The sequence below is a fragment of the Podarcis melisellensis genome, assembly GCF_964234715.1.
Source record: "Podarcis melisellensis genome assembly, chromosome: 3".
Classification (NCBI taxonomy): domain Eukaryota; kingdom Metazoa; phylum Chordata; class Lepidosauria; order Squamata; family Lacertidae; genus Podarcis; species Podarcis melisellensis.
Window position 1 is genome coordinate 4,293,432 of NC_138530.1, and position 18,509 is coordinate 4,311,940.

Sequence of the window (18,509 nt, forward strand, 5' to 3'; positions counted from 1 at the left end):
TTAAACAGATATAAACATTGGCAGGATGACTGTAACAACCTGCACTTTTATACAGGCATATATTTAAAGATGATGAATAAATGAGCAAATTAAGTTAATTTGGATATGCAGAAGATATCAAAAACAAATTTAAGGAACTGCAGAAAGAGGGGGATGGAAGTCAAGTTTCTAAATGTCAAAATGAATGTAAAATTAGTGAAATGTATAACACTAGTGAAATGTATAAGCTTGAAAAGTATAATAAATAAAATATCAAAAAGAGAGGGGAGGGATTTATTGAGATTTTTTAACAATATTGCCAGCTTTGGGACATCTTCCCGTTGGCCTTCATATAAATAAGCCAAACTCCTGCATGAAATGCTTACAGTTTCTGGCAGCATTCAGAGGTGAGTTTAATAAGTAAAACGTATTAAATAAATATGCCTGTTGTCTTTGTCCATGGAGTTTTCTTGGCAGGGATACTGGAGTGGCTTGCCGGGTCCTGCTCCAGGTGGATCACATTTGGTCAAAACTCTCCACTATGACCTGTCCATCTTGGGTGGCCCTGCACGGCATAGCTCATTGCTTCTCTGAGTTATTCATACCCCTTTGCCATGGCAAGGCAGTGATCCATAAAGCTATGGTTTTCCCAGTAGTGATGTATGGAAGGGAGAGCTGGACCATAAAGTAGGCTGATCGCCGAAGAATTGATGCTTTTGAATTATGGTCCTGGAGGAGACTCTTGAGAGTCCCATGGACTGCAAGAAGATCAAACCTCTCCATTCTGAAGGAAATCAGCCCTGAGTGCTCACTGGAAGGACAGATTGTGAAGCTGAGGCTCCAATCCTTTGGCCACCTCATGAGAAGAGAAGACTCCCTGGAAAAGACCCTGATGTTGGGAAAGACGGAGGGCACAAGGAGAAGGGGACGACAGAGGACGAGATGGTGGGACAGTGTTCTCGAAGCTACCAGCATGAGTTTGAACAAACTGCGGGAGGCAGTGGAAGACAGGAGGGCCTGGCGTGCTCTGGTCCAGGGGGTCACAGTCAGACACGACTAAACAACAACAACAAACAAACAAATAAATAAGAACATAAGAAAAATAAAACAAGGTTTACACATCTAGGCGCTTCCAATTGCTCCATTGTCCAAAACTGCTGCCATCGCTTAGCCGGCCTTCACAATGGACTGGTTTCCATATTCCCTGGCAGCTTTCAATATCCTGGTCCTTCCTTACTTTTTCACTAGATCATTTTTCAAGATGGAGAGAGACCAGAACTGCACACCGAATTCCAAATGAGAATTCACACGGGCAGAGATCTTCGTTGCTTCATTTGCAATTCCTTTTCCTGGCCTTTTTCCTAGAGTTGCCATATTTCAAGAGGTAAAAAGCCGGACACAAAATCCGAGCCCAAATTGCCAGAGCCAGAGCCTGAACACCAGAGTAACCTGAGCACTTTTTAATTTTATTTTTTAAACCCCAACTCCAGGACATTTGCTCTAAAATGTAAAATACACTGGATGGGTATTTAGGACCTGCAAAAGAGGACACGTCCAGGAATTCCCGGTCGTATGGCAAGTTGGCAACCCTGCCTTTCCAAATGCTGCAATCGTCCTTTAAACAAAAAACACCTGCTGCTGTTACACAGGCATTGCACCAATATTTTCAGAGCACCGTCTTCTTGCAAGATCCAGCGGGTGGAAGTTTAATATCCTGTCTACTGTTAGATTAAAGGAGGGATATCTCTGGTTCTCTCGTCCATTCTTTCCCCATTATTCCTTTTAAACATTTACCACCTCTGCTCCTGAACCCAAGGGTGTTGCAATATAAATAATAATAATAATAATAATAATAATAATAATAATAATAATAATAATAATATAAAAATAAAAAAACACACCAAAACAACGAACCGATATCCGGATGCAGCAAGCGATGACGTTTAAAAGAGGCAGCGGTAAAGTCAACGCTAATGTGCCGCCGTTGGAGTGTGGAATGAAAAGAGATGATTCAAATAAAATCACGCCTTTGTTACTTTAAACCTTCTCAATGAAAATTAAGCATTTGGAAATGCAATAGAAGGTGGGGGGAAACTGCATTTGGGCCTCGGGACAAAATAAATAAATAAATGGATTTAGGCTTATGACATCACTAGAATCACTACAACGACCTTGACAGATTAGAGAACTGGGCCAAAACAAACAAGATGAATTTTAACAGGGAGAAATGTAAAGTATTGCACTTGGGCAAAAAAAATGAGAGGCACAAATACAAGATGGGTGACACCTGGCTTGAGAGCAGTACATGTGAAAAGGATCTAGGAGTCTTGGTTGACCACAAACTTGACATGAGCCAACAGTGTGACGCGGCAGCTAAAAAAGCCAATGCAATTCTGGGCTGCATCAATAGGAGTATAGCATCTAGATCAAGGGAAGTAATAGTGCCACTGTATTCTGCTCTGGTGAGACCTCACCTGGAGTACTGTGTCCAGTTCAGGGCACCACAGTTCAAGAAGGACACTGACAAACTGGAACGTGTCCAGAGGAGGGCAACCAAAATGGTCAAAGGCCTGGAAACGATGCCTTATGAGGAACGGCTAAGGGAGCTGGGCATGTTTAGCCTGGAGAAGAGGAGGTTAAGGGGTGATATGATAGCCATGTTCAAATATATAAAAGGATGTCACATAGAGGAGGGAGAAAGGTTGTTTTCTGCTGCTCCAGAGAAGCGGACACGGAGCAATGGATCCAAACTACAAGAAAGAAGATTCCAAATAAACATTAGGAAGAACTTCCTGACAGTAAGAGCTGTTTGACAGTGGAATTTGCTGCCAAGGAGTGTGGTGGAGTCTCCTTCTTTGGAGGTCTTTAAGCAGAGGCTTGACAACCATATGTCAGGAGTGCTCTGATGGTGTTTCCTGCTTGGCAGGGGGTTGGACTCGATGGCCCTTGTGGTCTCTTCCAACTCTATGATTCTATGATTCTACGTAATGTAATTCCTCACATCTGAAAAGCTACACGCAGTTTCCATGCAGGAATTGCAGCAAGGGTGAAGCAGATGGCATGTGATGCTTTTGTGTTTGTCGTGACAATTTCATCCTGTGTGCTGATCACAGAATCTTAGGGGACCCCAAGGGTCATCTAGTCCAACCCGCTGCAATGCAGGAATGTCGGCAGAGGCATCCATGACAGATGGCCCTCCAACCTCTGCTTAAAATTCTCCAGTGAAAAACTTCCCAAGGGAGACCGTTCCACTGTCACACAGCTCTTATTGTCAGAAAGTTTTTCCTGATGTTAAGTCGGAATCTCCTTTTTGAAACTTGAAGCCATTGGAGCAGGAGGAAAAAAACATGTTCCCTCTTCCATGTGACGGCCTTTAAGATATTTGAAGATGGCTATCTGGTCTTTTCCAATTTGTTGTTGTTGTTTAGTTGTGTCTGACTCTTCATGACGCCCTGGACCAGAGCATGCCAGGCACTCCTGTCTTCCACTGCCTCCCACAGTTTAGTCAAACTCATGCTGGTAGCTTCGAGAACACTGTCCAACCATCTCGTCCTCTGTCGTCCCCTTCTCCTTGTGCCCTCCATCTTTCACAACGTAAGGGTCTTTTCCATGGAGTCTTCTCTTCTCACGAGGTGGCCAAAGTCTTGGAGCCTCAGTTTCACGATCTGTCCTTCCAGTGAGCACTCAGGGCTGATCTTCTTGTAGTCCATGGGACTCTCAAGAGTCTCCTCCAGCACCATAATTCAAAAGCATCAATTCTTTGGCGATCAGCCTTCTTTATGGTCCAGCTCTCACTTCCACACATCACTACTGGGAAAACCATAGCTTTAACTATATGGACCTTTGTTGGCAAGGTGATGTCTCTGCTTTTTAAGATGCTGTCTAGGTTGGTCATTGCTTTTCTCCCAAGAAGCAGGCGTCTCTTAATTTCGTGACTGCTGTCACCATCTGCAGTGATCAGGGAGCCCAAGAAAGTAAAATCTCTCACTGCCTCCATTTCTCCCCCTTCTATTTTCCAGGAGGTGATGGGCCCAGTGGCCACGATCTTCGTTTTTTTGATGTTGAGCTTCAGACCATATTTTGCGCTCTCCTCTTTCACCCTCATTAAAAGGTTCTTTAATTCCTCCTCACTTTCTGCCATGAAGGTTCCAATGTAGTCACATCCTTTTCCTGAAGAGGGCAGAAGAGCTCCAAAACGTGAAGAAAAAAATGCAAGTTGGGTGCTTTTACAGCTCTGGCAGCAAACACAAGAGAAGTCAGAAACATCTCATGTCAACCCCTTGGGGGGGGGGGGGGAATAAAATTCTGATACTCAGCTGGGCATGGAGGCAGATCCTGAGAACCACAAAGGAAAAACTGGCAGAAAATGCTCTGTCTGTTCTTCTAAGGCTCTGTAGCCAAGGTGGTGAGCAGCAGTTGTCGCTGAACTACAATTCCCAGCACCCCTGAACACTGAGTCATGCCAGGCGTAGCTGAAGGGCGTCCAGCACCATCTGGTGGGCACCACATTGTCTAAACCCTGGCTCTGAGGTGTGAGCTTACAAGGCCCTTTCCAGCAAACAATATAACAACAGTGCCACCGTCATAATGCCAACAGACGACTCGAGGAAGTGAGCCAAGTCACGCGGTGTGCATTAAATAGCCAAGGAAGGACAAATACACCCTCTCAAGGGGTTACGGGGTCGGAAATGACGTTGCAAGGAATTCAGCACCTAGGAAACTTTATTCTCAGCTTCTCGTCACAGAATCGGAAGGGGCCACAAGGGTCATCTAGTCCAACCCTGGCAATGATGGAATTTCTTGCCCAATGTGGGGCTCAAACCCACAACCCTCTGACAGTGGGGGGAGAACGGAGCCACGACAGACAGCTAATAGCCACTTCCAAGGCACATTTTGAGCAGGATGCTAAGTGATGCTGTTCACACCCACGACATCATACAGCTCAACAATTAACAGCTTTTCCAATGGTGAAAATTAATTTGCTTGTTAATTCTAAATATGTAATAGCAGCTGTTGCTATGTTTCTCTATAAACCATCAGAGAGAGAGAGAGAGAGAGAGGTTCACTTTGTAGATGTAAATTAAAGGGATATATGGTCACTTTAAGGTCTCGACAGACTAACCAATTCTCTGTGACCAAGTTGCGTTTAATAATTTTCTCCTGACCAATTGGGTCGAAGCGCATTGGGCCTTTGTCAAATTTTGTAGTCATCTATTAGTCATATAAGGATTTTGATCATGCTTTGGCAAGTCTATTTGTTATTATATCGTATTTGTAATCTGATCTATTTTGAGTACTGGCTTCTGACAAATTTTGTAGTCATCTATCGGTCGATATGGGGAGTTGGATCAGGCTTTGACCCGGATAGCAAAGTCAATTTGTTATTGTGTCATCTTTGTAATTTCATCTGCTTTGATTACATTTTCATATTCTGATGCTGGATTAAAATTGTACTTCATCTTCCTATAGTATGTTTAAGCTTCTGAACCCACTTACGTCTTTTGGGTTTAGTTACATTGGCTGGGGCCAGAACACCCCTTTTTCTGTGCTGTGCATTTCAGCGTCTGCACCAAAGTCCACGACAATCAGCAAGGAATACAATTATTATATGCCAATGGTTTTCAACCAGCGTGCCATGGCACCCTGGGGTGCCTTGAATGATGGTCAGGAGTGTCGTGGGCAAAACTGGCCTCCGTCCCTTTTTCCTTCCCTCCCTCCTCTGGTGCCCTCTCATGTCTCTGCCTCCCCAAGGCTTGCACAGATTGAGGTTGAATCCTAACAAGACAGAAGTACTGTTCTTGGGGAACAGGGGGCGGGCGGGTGTGGAGGATTCCCTGGTCCTGAATGGGGCAACTGTGTCCCTGAAGGACCAGGTGCGCAGCCTGGGAGTCATTCTGGACTTACAGCTGTCCATGGAGGCGCAGGTCAATTCTGTGTCCAGGGAAGCTGTCTACCACCTCCATCTGATACGCAGGATGAGACCCTATCTGTCCCTCGGACAGCCTCGCCAGAGTGGTGCAAGCTCTAGTTATCTCCCGCTTGGACTACTGCAATGCGCTCTACATGGGGCTCCCTTTGAAGGTGATCCAGAAACTACAACTAATCCAGAATGCGGCAGCTAAACTAGTGACTGGGAGCGGTCACCGAGACCGCATAACACTGGTCTTGAAAGACCTACATTGGCTCCCAGTACGTTTCTGAGCTCAATTCAAAGTGTTGGCATTGACCTTGAAAGCCCTAAATGGCCCAGTATCACTGAAGGAGCGTCTCCACCCCCATTGTTCTGCCCGGACACTGAGGTCCAGCTCTGAGAGCCTTCTGGCAGTTCCCTCACTGCGAGAAACCAAGTTACAGGCAACCAGGCAGAGGGCCTTCTCGGTAGTGGCACCCGCCCTCCCACCAGATGTCAAAGAGAAGAACAACTACCAAACTTTTAGAAGACATCTGAAGGCCCTGTTTAGGGAAGCTTTTAATGTTTGATGTATTACTGTATTTTAATATTTGGTTGGAAGCCGCCCTGAGTGGCTGGGGAAGCCGAGCCAGATGGGCGGGGTATAAATAATAAATTATTATTATTATTGCACAGCTGTTTGTTGCAGCAGCCCTGCTACAAGCTCCACAGGCGAATGGTGGCACTGGGGCTGGCCAGGGGGTGTTTGCCCGGCACCTATGGGGCAGTGTGATGAGGCACCTCACTTTGGGGTTGTACCGCTCAGAGACCAGGGGCAGCAGCTGAATTTGCCCAGGGGAGAGGAGGCTGAGGGAACCCTCCACAAGGGAGGGTGTTCGAGAAAGGGCGAGGTGCTGCTGGCTCTGCAGGCAAGGAGTGACATAACTGGGCTCCTGAGCCCCCAGGGGTGCCACAGAAAGAATGCAGTTGGTCAAGGGAGCCGTGGACCCAAAAAGACTGAAAACCTCTGCTATATGTAAAGAGGGACAAGGGTCCAAAATAATTTAAAAAAACCTATTAACTTAAACCAAAGTCTCAATTTAAATAGAAGAAATCCAGTTTGGACAAGAAAAACTTGGGACAGCACTTAAAGCCATCCGGGAAAATACAAAATACAATACAAAAACCCAAAGCTTAAAAGACAACATGCCTGTTTATAATAACGGTAAAGGACCCCTGGATGGTTAAGTCCAGTCAAAGTCAATTCAGGCCGAGGAAGCCAGCGTTTGTCCACAGCTTTCCGGGTCATGTGGCCAGCATGACTAAACCGCTTCTGGCGCAACGGGACATCATGATGAATGCCAGAGAGCACGGAAACGCCATTTACCTTCCCGCCGCAGTGGTACCTATTTATCTATTTGCACCAGCGTGCTTTCAAACTGCTAGGTTGGCAGGAGCAGGGACAGAGCAACAGGAGCTCACCCCGTCGCTGGGATTCAAACTGCCAGCCTTCCGATCGGCAAGCCCAAGAGGCTCAGTGGTTTAGACCCCAGCGCCACCTGCATCCCTTTTACCATACCGTATAATAGCAGCCTGATAAAAAGCCGAGGGTCACAATCCGACAAAATACCCAAGAGGGCTCAAAGCCATTGAAGCAGGATTCAATGAAACTGGTATTCAGAAGCACTGCTGCCTTCGATTGCGGCTAGTAGCCTCTCCTCCTTCATGAGTGGGTCTAATCCAATTTTAAAGCTATCGAGGCCTTGATGTTATTTTAGGGAAGAAAAGTACCCAGAGCCAGGCCAATGGGTCTCCCCTGACTGGCAGGAGTTTTAGCCAGGGAGTCTTCCCTAGCCTTTGTCAAGTATAATTGTTTAATTGACAATGAAATGCAGAAGGCCTGTGTGTATTGCTGGAAAGGTTTAACACGGGGAAATTCCACAGCGGTATACTAAGAGCTTTCTGCTAGCTAACCTGTGCGTGTTTAACCTTAGATCACATGAGAGGCTATTGAATGGCAAACTGGCCACCTTGAAAGGCTGGTGCCTTTGGCTTTTTGTTCTCAGGCTCTGAGACTCTCCTGAAGGCAGTCAATAAAGATCTAGGGAAAATGGAGGCTGAAGGAAGAGAGAGATCTATGCTTTTAGGTCTGTTTGGAATTATTTTTTATTTCTAAGGTGATGAGCCAGTGCTGAACACCACAATATATTTATCGTGCAAATTTATCATTTACTGGGTGTGTGTTTTTGGTTCTGTTTTGAAGAAAGCTCTGCAAGCGAAGTTTTGTATCAAACAAATGGGCCTAGACTATTTTATTCCAAGAGGAGTCAGTTTATATGCATCCAATCATTTCAATGTTAATATCCACACCATAGATTGAATCCATCTATTGACGCCAGAGATTCTGCATGCAAAGCTTGCACTCTGCTACTGAGCTCTCTTCCTCCAAGCTTGGATCTAGGGAGGGGAGCCCAGTACTGATCCTAACTTCATGCAGAGATCCTGGACAAGGTCAGTGCCAAGGGGAAGGTTAGGGTCTTCATGGAATGTGGAGCTGGAAGGGTCCCTTAGGCCAACCCCTGTCACTGCCTTGACAACCACGATTTCTGGCTTGGCTGTCAGTAGCAGCTACATGGAATCAGCTGGCCATTTATTCCTGCATTGCAGGGGGTTGGACTAGATGACCGCTGGTGTCCCTTCCAACTCCACCATTCTATGATTCCATGTAAGGCCAGACCAAGCTTGTGGGCTACGCTGCCTCCGCCTTGCACAGGCTTTTGGGTCACCAGGTGCTGGCGACGACTGCTCCTTTCGAGAAACGGGAGGCCGACTTTTAACAAAGCACACGCGAAGATGTTAAACTGGCCGAGGGGCAGCCAGGAAGTGGCAGGGCCACCTGTCGACGGGAGAGCCTTGTCAAAACACAAACCGCTGGCAATGAAGCCACCCACTTAGCGAGCCAACGAGAGCGGGCGATTCAATCTCATTATGCCTGTTCCGTTCCAAGACTGGGTGTCGTCTCCAAAAGGTACAACTTGCATCTCTCAAAAGCACTTACTGTATTAATGAGGGAGGCAAAGGCACATCGTAAAAAATCTCAACTGCTAGTTTTATGCCAGGGAGAGGGAGAGAGGGAGTCAAACAGTTACTTCTGTTCCGGGAATCTCGGAGCAATTTCCCACATGGGGTTATGAGTCAGATTATAAAGCAAGCAGGGGAAACATCACCCCAACCCAACCCAACCAGCAACAACACGGCCATCGCTGCCACACCCACCCACCCAATACCCACGGCCACCTTACCAAGGTTACTGCAGAATTCTCCCACCATGCCGTCGGGATTTGCGGTGGGAATCTGGGTGAGGCCGGTCAGGATGAGGACGTCGCTGTTTTTCAGGGAAGCTTGGTCCATGGGCTGAAAGGGAAGGTCCAAGAGGCAGAGCTCGTTTATTTATTTATTATTAGTCACCGGATTCTGAACCAAAAATGGACTCTGGGCATCTTGCAAAGAGGACAAAAGTGCAGAGTTAGAGGCATCGCGTTCCTCAGTGCACGTAGAAGATGATGGAGCAGGTCAAATGGGCGTGTCTTGCCCAGCATCCTTTTCTCACAGGGACCAACCAGATCCTTAATGGGACTAAAGGTAAAGGTAAAGGGACCCCTTTTTGAATTATGGTGCTGGAGGAGACTCTTGAGAGTCCCATGGATCCATTCGGAAGGAAACCAGCCCTGAGTGCTCACTGGAAGGACAGATCGTGAAGCTGAGGCTCCAGTACTTTGGCCACCTCATGAGAAGAGAAGACTCCCTGGAAAAGACCCTGATGTTGGGAAAGATGAAGGGCACAAGGAGAAGGGGACGACAGAGGACGAGATGGTTGGATAGTGTTTTCGAGGTTACCAGCATGAGTTTGACCAAACTGCGGGAGGCAGTGGAGGACAGAGGTGCCTGGCGTTCTCTGCTCCATGGGGTCACGAAGAGTCGGACACGACTAAACGACTAAACAACAACAACAAAGGGACCCCTGACCATTAGGTCCAGTCGTGGCCAACTCTGGGGTTGCGGCGCTCATCTCACTTTATTGGCCGAGGGAGCCGTCGTACAGCTTCCGGGTCACGTGGCCAGCATGACTAAGCCGCTTCTGGCAAACCACAGCAGCACACGGAAATGCTATTTACCTTCCTGCCGGAGCGGTACCTATTTATCTACTTGCACTTTGACGTGCTTTCAAACTGCTAGGTTGGCAGGAGCAGGGACCGAGCAACGGGAGCTCACCCCGTCGCGGGGATTCGAACCGCCGACCTTCTGATCGGCAAGTCCTAGGCTCTGTGGTTTAACCCACAGCGCCACTTGCGCCCCTCCTTAATGGGACTAGAGGAGTGCAATACTAGTCTCCCCTTCTATAATACTAATATAATACTAATTTACTATTTAAACTCTGCCCATCTGGCTGGGTTTCCCCAGCCACTCTGGACAACTCGCAACAGAATATTAAAAACACGATAAAACATCAAACATTAAAAACTTCCCTAAACAGGGCTGCCTTCAGATGTCTTCTAAAAGTCAGATAGTTGTTTATTTCCTTGACATCTGATGGGAGGGCGCCACCACCGAGAAGGCCCTCTGCCTGGTTCCCTGTAACCTTGCAGGGAGGGAACCGCCAGAAGGCCCTCGGCGCTGGACCTCAGTGTCCCGGCTGGACAATGGGGGTGGAGACGCTCCTTCAGGTATACTGGAGTAAGGCCATTTAGGGCTCTAAAGGTCAGCACCAACACTTTGAATTGTGCTCGGAGACGTACTGTGAGCCAGTGTGGGTCTTTCAAGACCGGTGTTATATGGTCTCAGTGGCCGCTCCCAGTCACCAGTCTGGCTGCCGCATTCTGGATTAGTTGTAGTTTCCGGGTCACCTTCAAGAGAGCCCCATGTAGAGCGCATTGCAGTAGTCCAAGCAGGAGATAACTAGCGCATGCACCACTTCCAGCAACTGGTATACAAAGGCAGCATTTGGAGGCTGAACACAGCCCCTGAGACCAGAGATCTTCTTTAAAAGTTATCCACGTTGGGGCTCATCACTGCAGGCTGCTGTGAACAGATTCCATTGCTCGGCCGTGGATTCACAGGAATAATGTTAAGACGAACCTAGCTGGGTCAGGCCAAAGGCCCATGTAGTCCAGAGTTCTGTTTTAGCAGCAACAGCAAGAAACTCCAGCGGGTGCAGAATGCCACAGAGAGGCTCCTTACGGGGTCCTTGCCGCAGGATCACATTCACCCAGTGCTATACCAGCTGCACTGGCTCCTGGTGGAGTACAGGATCAGGTTTAAGGTGCTGGTTTTAACCTTTAAAGCCCTATATGGCCCAGGATGCTCGTACGTACTGGACTGCCTCTCCTGGTATGTCCCAAACAAAAACATCTTGGAGGTCCTGGGCCACAGGGAGGTTAGGCTGGCCTCAACCACAGCCAGGGCTTTTTCGGTTGTGGCCCCGATCTGGTGGAACGCTCTGTCAAAAGAGACTAGGGCCCTGCGGGACTTGACATCTTTCCGCAGGGCCTGCAAGACGGAGCTGTTCCACCAGGCCTTTGGCCAAGGCACAGTCTGACCCCCTCCTTTGGTAATCCTCACAGAACTCTAGCCCAATGGTTGCCATTAATTTGATTTTGAACTGATTTTAGAATGAATTGATTTTAGAATGTATTTCAATTAATTGATTGTGATTTTATGTGCATTGTGTTATTTTTACTGTTGTTAGCTGCTCTGAGCCCGACATTGGCTGGGGAGGGCAGATATAAATAAAAAATTATTATTATTATTATTATTATTATTATTATTATTATTATTATTATTAGCAGCACATGGGCCTTGATGAGCCTGCCGGCAGCAGGTTGGGCTAGATGACCCCGGGGCCCCTTGCAACTCTACAGTTCTCTGAGTCTCAGCCATCAGAGCTCACCAAATGCCTGGGGGAAAGGGGAAAGTCTTGACCAGGTGCATGGTGTGCCTTCACTGGGGAGAGTGCTCCATATTTGGGGGGCTACATTGAAAAAGACCGTCTCTTGTGCTAAATCTGCTCCAGAAACATAATCAATTGCATGCTCATAGGCACAGCCTGTTTGTTTAATTTGGGCACAAAAATCCTTGTTGCCTCTATAATAAAATATCTTTTATTCCCCTTCCTTCCCTCCCTCTCCCCTTTTTTTGAAGATTACCCGCTCTGGGATCCCACAGCTAATTCTCCCCTGGTCTCCTCGCTGGCCCAAATAGGACTAATTTAGCCAGCTAGCCCTAGTGATCATCCAATGTTTATTGGATGGGTTTCCCCCCTAAATTGATTTTTGAATTCTGAATTTATTGTTATTCATGTTTTATACTGTATTTAATGTTTTTTTTATTGCATCAATTAAGTGTTTTAAATTTGTTGTTAGCCGCCCTGAGCCCGGTTTTCTGAACCGGGAAGTGCAGGGTATAAATAGAAAAATATTATTATTATTACCGCCCTTCATTTGAGAGTCACAGAGGGTTTACAGTATTAAAACACAAAAATAATACCACAGCCACTCAGCAGAACAGGGGCAGAAAAATAAAGACTCTTGGCTCAGGAAAGAAAGCCTGACTTTGACAAGCGGGGGAAGATTGAAGGGAGAGCCGATCAGAAGTTTGGCCCAAAGTCTTTCAAAGTTATCCTCTGCAAAGCAGCCCCAGTGAATCAATGCCAGCCCCCCTCGACTCAAACGGAAGATGAAATTATGACTATTGAATACCGGCATAATCATTACATATATTTTCCACGGGCAGGTTCAATATTACTTTTACTGTCTTATTGGCATTTTCGGATGACAGGCATTTCATTTGTCTGTGTTGGTTTTTTTTTGAAAGCTCGCTCAGAGGTCTCTCTCTCCACTCCCAGCTACACTGGTTCTCTAGTCTTCCTTAGAAACACAAGAGTTATAGGGTTGGAAGGGCACCCCCATGGTCATCTAGTCCAACCCCGTGACACAAGAACCACAGCTGAAAAATCCCCTTGCGCTAGGCTTCTTCCTGCAGCAGAACGTGGAAACTTCAGCCTAGAAGGCTTTTCAAAACGAGAACCAGACACATTTGTGGTGATGGAGACATCTGGATTGTGTCCTTCGACTCTGATATTGCCTTTTCCTTGTCTGGGTGGAGACTAGACTCTGTTTTTGCATTTCTATCCCCCGCTTTTTTCCTCCACAGAGTTCAAAGCGGCTTGCTCCCTCATTTACCGTATTTTTCGCTCTATAAGACGCACCAGACCATAAGACGCACCTAGTTTTTGGAGGAGGAAAACAAGAAAAAAAATTCTGAATCTCAGAAGCCAGAACAAGAGGGATGGCTGTGCAGTGAAAGCAGTGATCCCTCTTGCTGTTCTGGCTTCTGGGATAGCTGCGCAGCCTGCATTCGCTCCATAAGATGCACACACATTTCCCCTTACTTTTTAGGAGGGAAAAAGTGAGTCTTATAGAGCAAAAAATACGGTAATTCCCTGCAACAACCCTGCGAGGTAGGTTAGGCTAAGGGCCAGCACAACTGTCCCTAAGGTCAGCCAGCGAGATTCGTAGCCAAGCGGGGAATTCGAACCCTGGTCTCCCGGGCCCTAGTCCGGGACTCTAACCACTAGGCAACTGCTGTCTCTCTTATAGAAACTGGCCGGCTCTAGAAAGGCAAAACCTGCCCCCCCCATAGCTGGTACAGGTGCAAGAGGGTGGGGAACACTCTATGAAAAAGTGAAGGAGAAAGGAAAGAGGCAGGACCGGTTTGGATGCCCCAACCGCTCTGCCAAATCACACCTTTTGCCCTAAAAGAAATAAACCCAAGGGCAAATACTGGGCACGACTCCTTTCCCTAGTCTGCCGCAGTTGGGGATTGTAGCTCAGAGCTCTGCCTGCCGAATCCATCAGCCCTCCAAAGATGTAGCTGTCTTTCTATGGGGAGGGGGGGCGTGGAGGGAAATTATGGATCTTGTGAGAATTAATTTACTGGAAATTACATCTATAGCACTTTGAAGAGTTTGCCCTTAGACAAGCGGGGTGGACGAGTTGGCAGCCAGTTAAGCCATCATCCCTTCGAGAAAAAAGATAATTCAAGGGGCGATATAGATGTAGCCTGGAAGCCGCCTTCAGATATTGCGGAGTTGAAATATGTGGCGTTTGAATAATAAATAAAAAAGGGGGAGAGAAGGGAAGCAGGCGCAGAGAATATGTGGGGCTTTCATAGGTGCCTTAAACTGGGAAGGCAATCGCATTAATAATAACCTGGCCTGTTATTAATATGCAAAAGGTTGTTTTTCTTAACGAAAAAGCAGGACCCATAATCTCTTTTTTGACATTTTGCAATGGACTCAGGTTACATCAAAAGGATTACATTAAAAGGTTTTAAAAGGACTCCTTGAGAAGGTAGAGAACTCTCCTACCTTGGAAAAGTTGGAAGGCCATGTCTCAGGAATGCTTTAGCTGTGATTCCTGCATGGCCAGGGGTTAGACTAGATGACTCTGGAGGTTCTCTAGGTAAAGGTAAAGGGACCTCTGATCATTAGGTCCAGTTGTGACCGACTCTGGGGTTGCGGCGCTCATCTTGCTTTATTGGCCGAGGGAGCCGGCGTACAGCTTACGGGTTATGTGGCTAGCATGACTAAGCCTCTTCCGGTGAACCAGAGCAGCGCACGGAAATGCCGTTTACCTTCCCGCTGGAGTGGTACCTATTTATCTACTTGCACTTTGACGTGCTTTTGAACTGCTAGGTTGGCCGGAGCAGGGACCGAGCAACGGGAGGTCACACCGTCGTGGGGATTCGAACCACCAACCTTCTGATTGGCAAGTCCTAGGCTTTGTGGTTTAACCCACAGAGCCACTCGCATCCTCTACAACTCTACAATTCCACGTTTCTATGATTCAGTAACATTATAATGATATAAGGCTGGATCCTAGGAACTAAACCAGAATTTCCCTCACAGAGCAGGCCTGTGATTCCTGCATTGTAAGGGATTGGACTAAGATCATGGCCACTGGTCCCATTACCTCCTGGCAAATAGAAGGGGAAGAAAGGGAGGCAGTGAGAGATTTTACTTTCTTGGGCTCCATGATCACTGCAGATGGTGACAGCAGTCACAAAATTAAAAGATGCCTGCTTCTTGGGAGAAAAGCAATCAGAAACCTAGACAACATCTTAAAAAGCAGAGACATCACCTTGCCGACAAAGGTCCGTATAGTTAAAGCTATGGTTTCCCCAGTAGTGATGTATGGAAGTGAGAGCAGGACCATAAAGAAGGCTGATCGCCAAAGAATGGATGCTTTTGAATTCTGGTCCTGGAGGAGACTCTTGAGAGTCCCGTGGACTGCAAGAAGATCAAACCTCTCCATTCTGAAGGAAACCAGCCCTGGGTGCTCACGGGAAGGACAGATCCTGAAGCTGAGGCTCCAATAATTTGGCCACCTCATGCGAAGAGAAGACTCCCTGGAAAAGACCCTGATGTTGGGAAAGATGGAAGGCACAAGGAGAAGGGGGCGACAGAGGACGAGATGGTTGGACGGTGTTCTCGAAACTACCAGCATGAGTTTGACCAAACTGCGGGAGGCAGTGGAAGGCAGTAGTGCCTGGCGTGCTCTGGCCCAGGGGGTCAAGAAGAGTCGGACACGACTAAACGACTAAACAACAACAAAGGGGTGGGACTGGATGACCTTATGGGTTCCCTCCAACTGTACAACTCTACGATTCTAGGACTTTCTTGCCCCTGCCTCTTCTGCTGCAGGTCCTCCTCATGGAAGTCGGAAAGACAACACGTGCTGGTTTCTTGAAGAGGGAGTGGGAATGCGATGCCTGCTTTGCAAAGTGCTGCGCGTCTGCCTCTGCTAGTAGCAGATGACAGGTACCGGATTTACGTTTAAGCTAAACAAGTTATAGCTGTGGGCCTTACTCTCTTGGGGACCCCAAAAAAAATTAAAGGGAAAAACCTGGATGTACATTTCCAAAATATAAGATAAAAAAACCAAATAAAATAAAACCTACATACAGCAACAGTGTTTTGTGTTGTGTAGGCTCCTATGATGTAAGTTATGGGTAGGCAAATAAGACCTGGGGGCTTGATCTGGCCCAATCGCCTTCTAAATCCGACCCCCGGACGGTTCGGGAATCAGCATGTTTTTACATGATTGGAATGTGTCCTTTTATTTAAAATGCATTTCTGGGTTATTTGTGGGCCCTGCCTGGTGTTTTTACATGAGTAGAATGTGTGCTTTTATTTAAAATGCATCTCTGGGCTATTTATGGGGCACATGAATTCGTTCATTTTTTTGTCTTCAAAATATAGTCTGCCCCCCACAAGGTCTGAGGGACAGTGGATCGGCCCCCTGCTGAAAAAGTTTGCTGACCCCTGATGTAAGTCATGGGCCCCGCCTGCTAGCCTGCTCCCTAAAATATCACTGGTTTCCTAATTTCTATATATAGGGTGCCTACATTTTGCATAGGGATGCAGGTGGCGCTGTGGGTTAAACCACAGAGCCTAGGACTTGCCAATCAGAAGGTCAGCGATTCGAATCCCCACGACGGGGTGAGCTCCCGTTGCTCAGTCCCTGCTCCTGTCAACCTAGCAGTTCGAAAGCACATCAAGGTGCAAGTAGATAAATAGGTACCGCTCCGGCGGGAAGGTAAATGGTGTTTCTGTGCGCTGCTCTGGTTCGCCAGAAGCGGCTTAGTCATGCTGGCCACATGACCTGGAAGCTGTCTGTGGTCAAATGCTGGCTCCCTTGGCCAGTAAAGCAAGATGAGCGCCGCAACCCCAGATTGGTTTGTGACTGGACTTAACTGTCAGGAGTCCTTTACCTTTACATTCTGCATGGACTGGTTGTATGTGCAAATGGCTTTAGGTCTATAAATTACTGTATAGCATATATTCAACACAAAAACCAGCGACAACTTGTTGCTGACAAAGGTCAGCTGGACATATAAAGGGCCCCATGACCTTCAGTAGCTGAGGGCCTCATCAAACCTAAATCTGGCCCTGGAAGGGACTGAAAGCCAATCAAACAGGCTCACTCCTGCTGCACGAGATCGAGGAGCTGTGGAGTCGCGCATGCGCTGTAGATAAACTGTGTTGATGAAGGAGAACGCCACCCCTTAAGGAAGGCGAAACCTCAGAGTTCTGGGAGGGTGTCGTACCTGCGGGTGCGTCGTGAGGAGCGAGGATCCCGAGACGTAGGAAACCTTCTCGTAATGCGACTGAATGATCCAGTTGGAGCTGCCTAGGGCATAACCGGAACTGAGAGGGGAGACCTGGACTGCACCGAAAAGCTCCTGTTGGACAGAGAAAAACAACACTTGGAAGAATTCCAGAAAGTATTTCCCAGCGTACGATTTTATTTTACGCATATTTTCTTTTTCATGTTAAATCTTTATTGGTTTAAAATACAGACACGAATGATTATTCACAACAAAGGTAAGTATAAAGGTATTGAATACAGAAAAAAAAAACCCATCAAGACATAAGAATAAGAAAAAAGAAGATAAAAAGATAAAAAATAAAAGAAAATTTATACAGAATCATATCCATCGAATAAAAAAATTATGCAAAAAACTTCCAATTGTCCTTATTATACTGTTTATATAATCATTATTTTATCGCACAGCTTTACATTATATCCTTTTTCATGTATTCCACTAAAGTATTTGTTTCGCTCATTTTTGTTTACAGGTATCACTCCAGTTCTGCTAGGATGGTATTGTTTGTACAATATAATCTTATATATTCCTTAAGTATTTTTCATCCTCCATATATTTTATGATTTAAAGCTCCTCTGACCTTTTTACGCATCTTTTCAGATTTGTTACCTGCCCTTTGCCATCAGGCCACAGGGCAGGTGATCACCTTACCACGCCTCCCGTATCCCACAAAAAGCAGGATGTGACCACGGATACTCACTATTTTCTGGGAATACCCCACCAGCTGGATCTTACTGAGCGCCGAGTTCACTTCCTGCATATTGTAGCACCTTCTCCACATGGCGACTTCGACCGCGTCTTTCAGAGGGGTGGGAAGTAGCCTGGAGACAGAGGAAGACTGGATCAGGCTCAGCAATGCGTCAAGACTCTGGGCACACATAGGTCCAAGACCCCTAGATCCTTTTTACGTGTACTGCCAGTAAGCCAGGTGTTCCCCATCCTATATTTGTGCATCTGGTTCTTCCTGCCTAAGTGCAGAGCCTAACTCTGTTTCGGTGACATTTGGTGACAGACTATGTATATATCGAACTTTTGAATTATTCTACAGCAACTGGTGAAGAAGATTTAGAGACTTTGGTTGCAATTTCTGATCATTTGTACAAGGGACGCGGGTGGCGCTGTGGTCTAAACCACAGAGCCTAGGACTTGCTGATCAGAAGGTCGGCGGTTCGAATCCCCGCGACGGGGTGAGCTCCCGTTACTCGGTCCCTGCTCCTGCCAACCTAGCAGTTCGAAAGCACGTCAAAGTGCAAGTAGATAAATAGGCACCGCTCCAGTGGGAAGGGAAACGGTGTTTCCGTGCGCTACTCTGGTTCGCCAGAAGCAGCTTAGTCATGCTGGCCACGTGACCCGGAAGCTGTACGCCGGCTCCCTTGGCCAATAAAGTGAGATGAGCACCGCAACCCCAGAGTTG

The 18,509-nt window shown here is 46.9% G+C and overlaps 1 protein-coding gene across 1 annotated transcript in view; it reads right to left on the minus strand.

The window, feature by feature from the left end:
- The window catches only part of INTS9 (integrator complex subunit 9), a 69,528-nt gene that overhangs the window by 22,261 nt on the left and 28,758 nt on the right, over nt 1-18,509 (minus strand). The window contains exons 7-9 of the mRNA XM_081904016.1: nt 17,796-17,916; nt 17,036-17,170; nt 9,172-9,283 (exon numbers count right to left, since the gene is read on the minus strand). Of these exons, the coding sequence (XP_081760142.1) occupies nt 9,172-9,283; nt 17,036-17,170; nt 17,796-17,916 (368 nt within the window). The remainder of the gene's footprint in view (nt 1-9,171; nt 9,284-17,035; nt 17,171-17,795; nt 17,917-18,509) is intronic.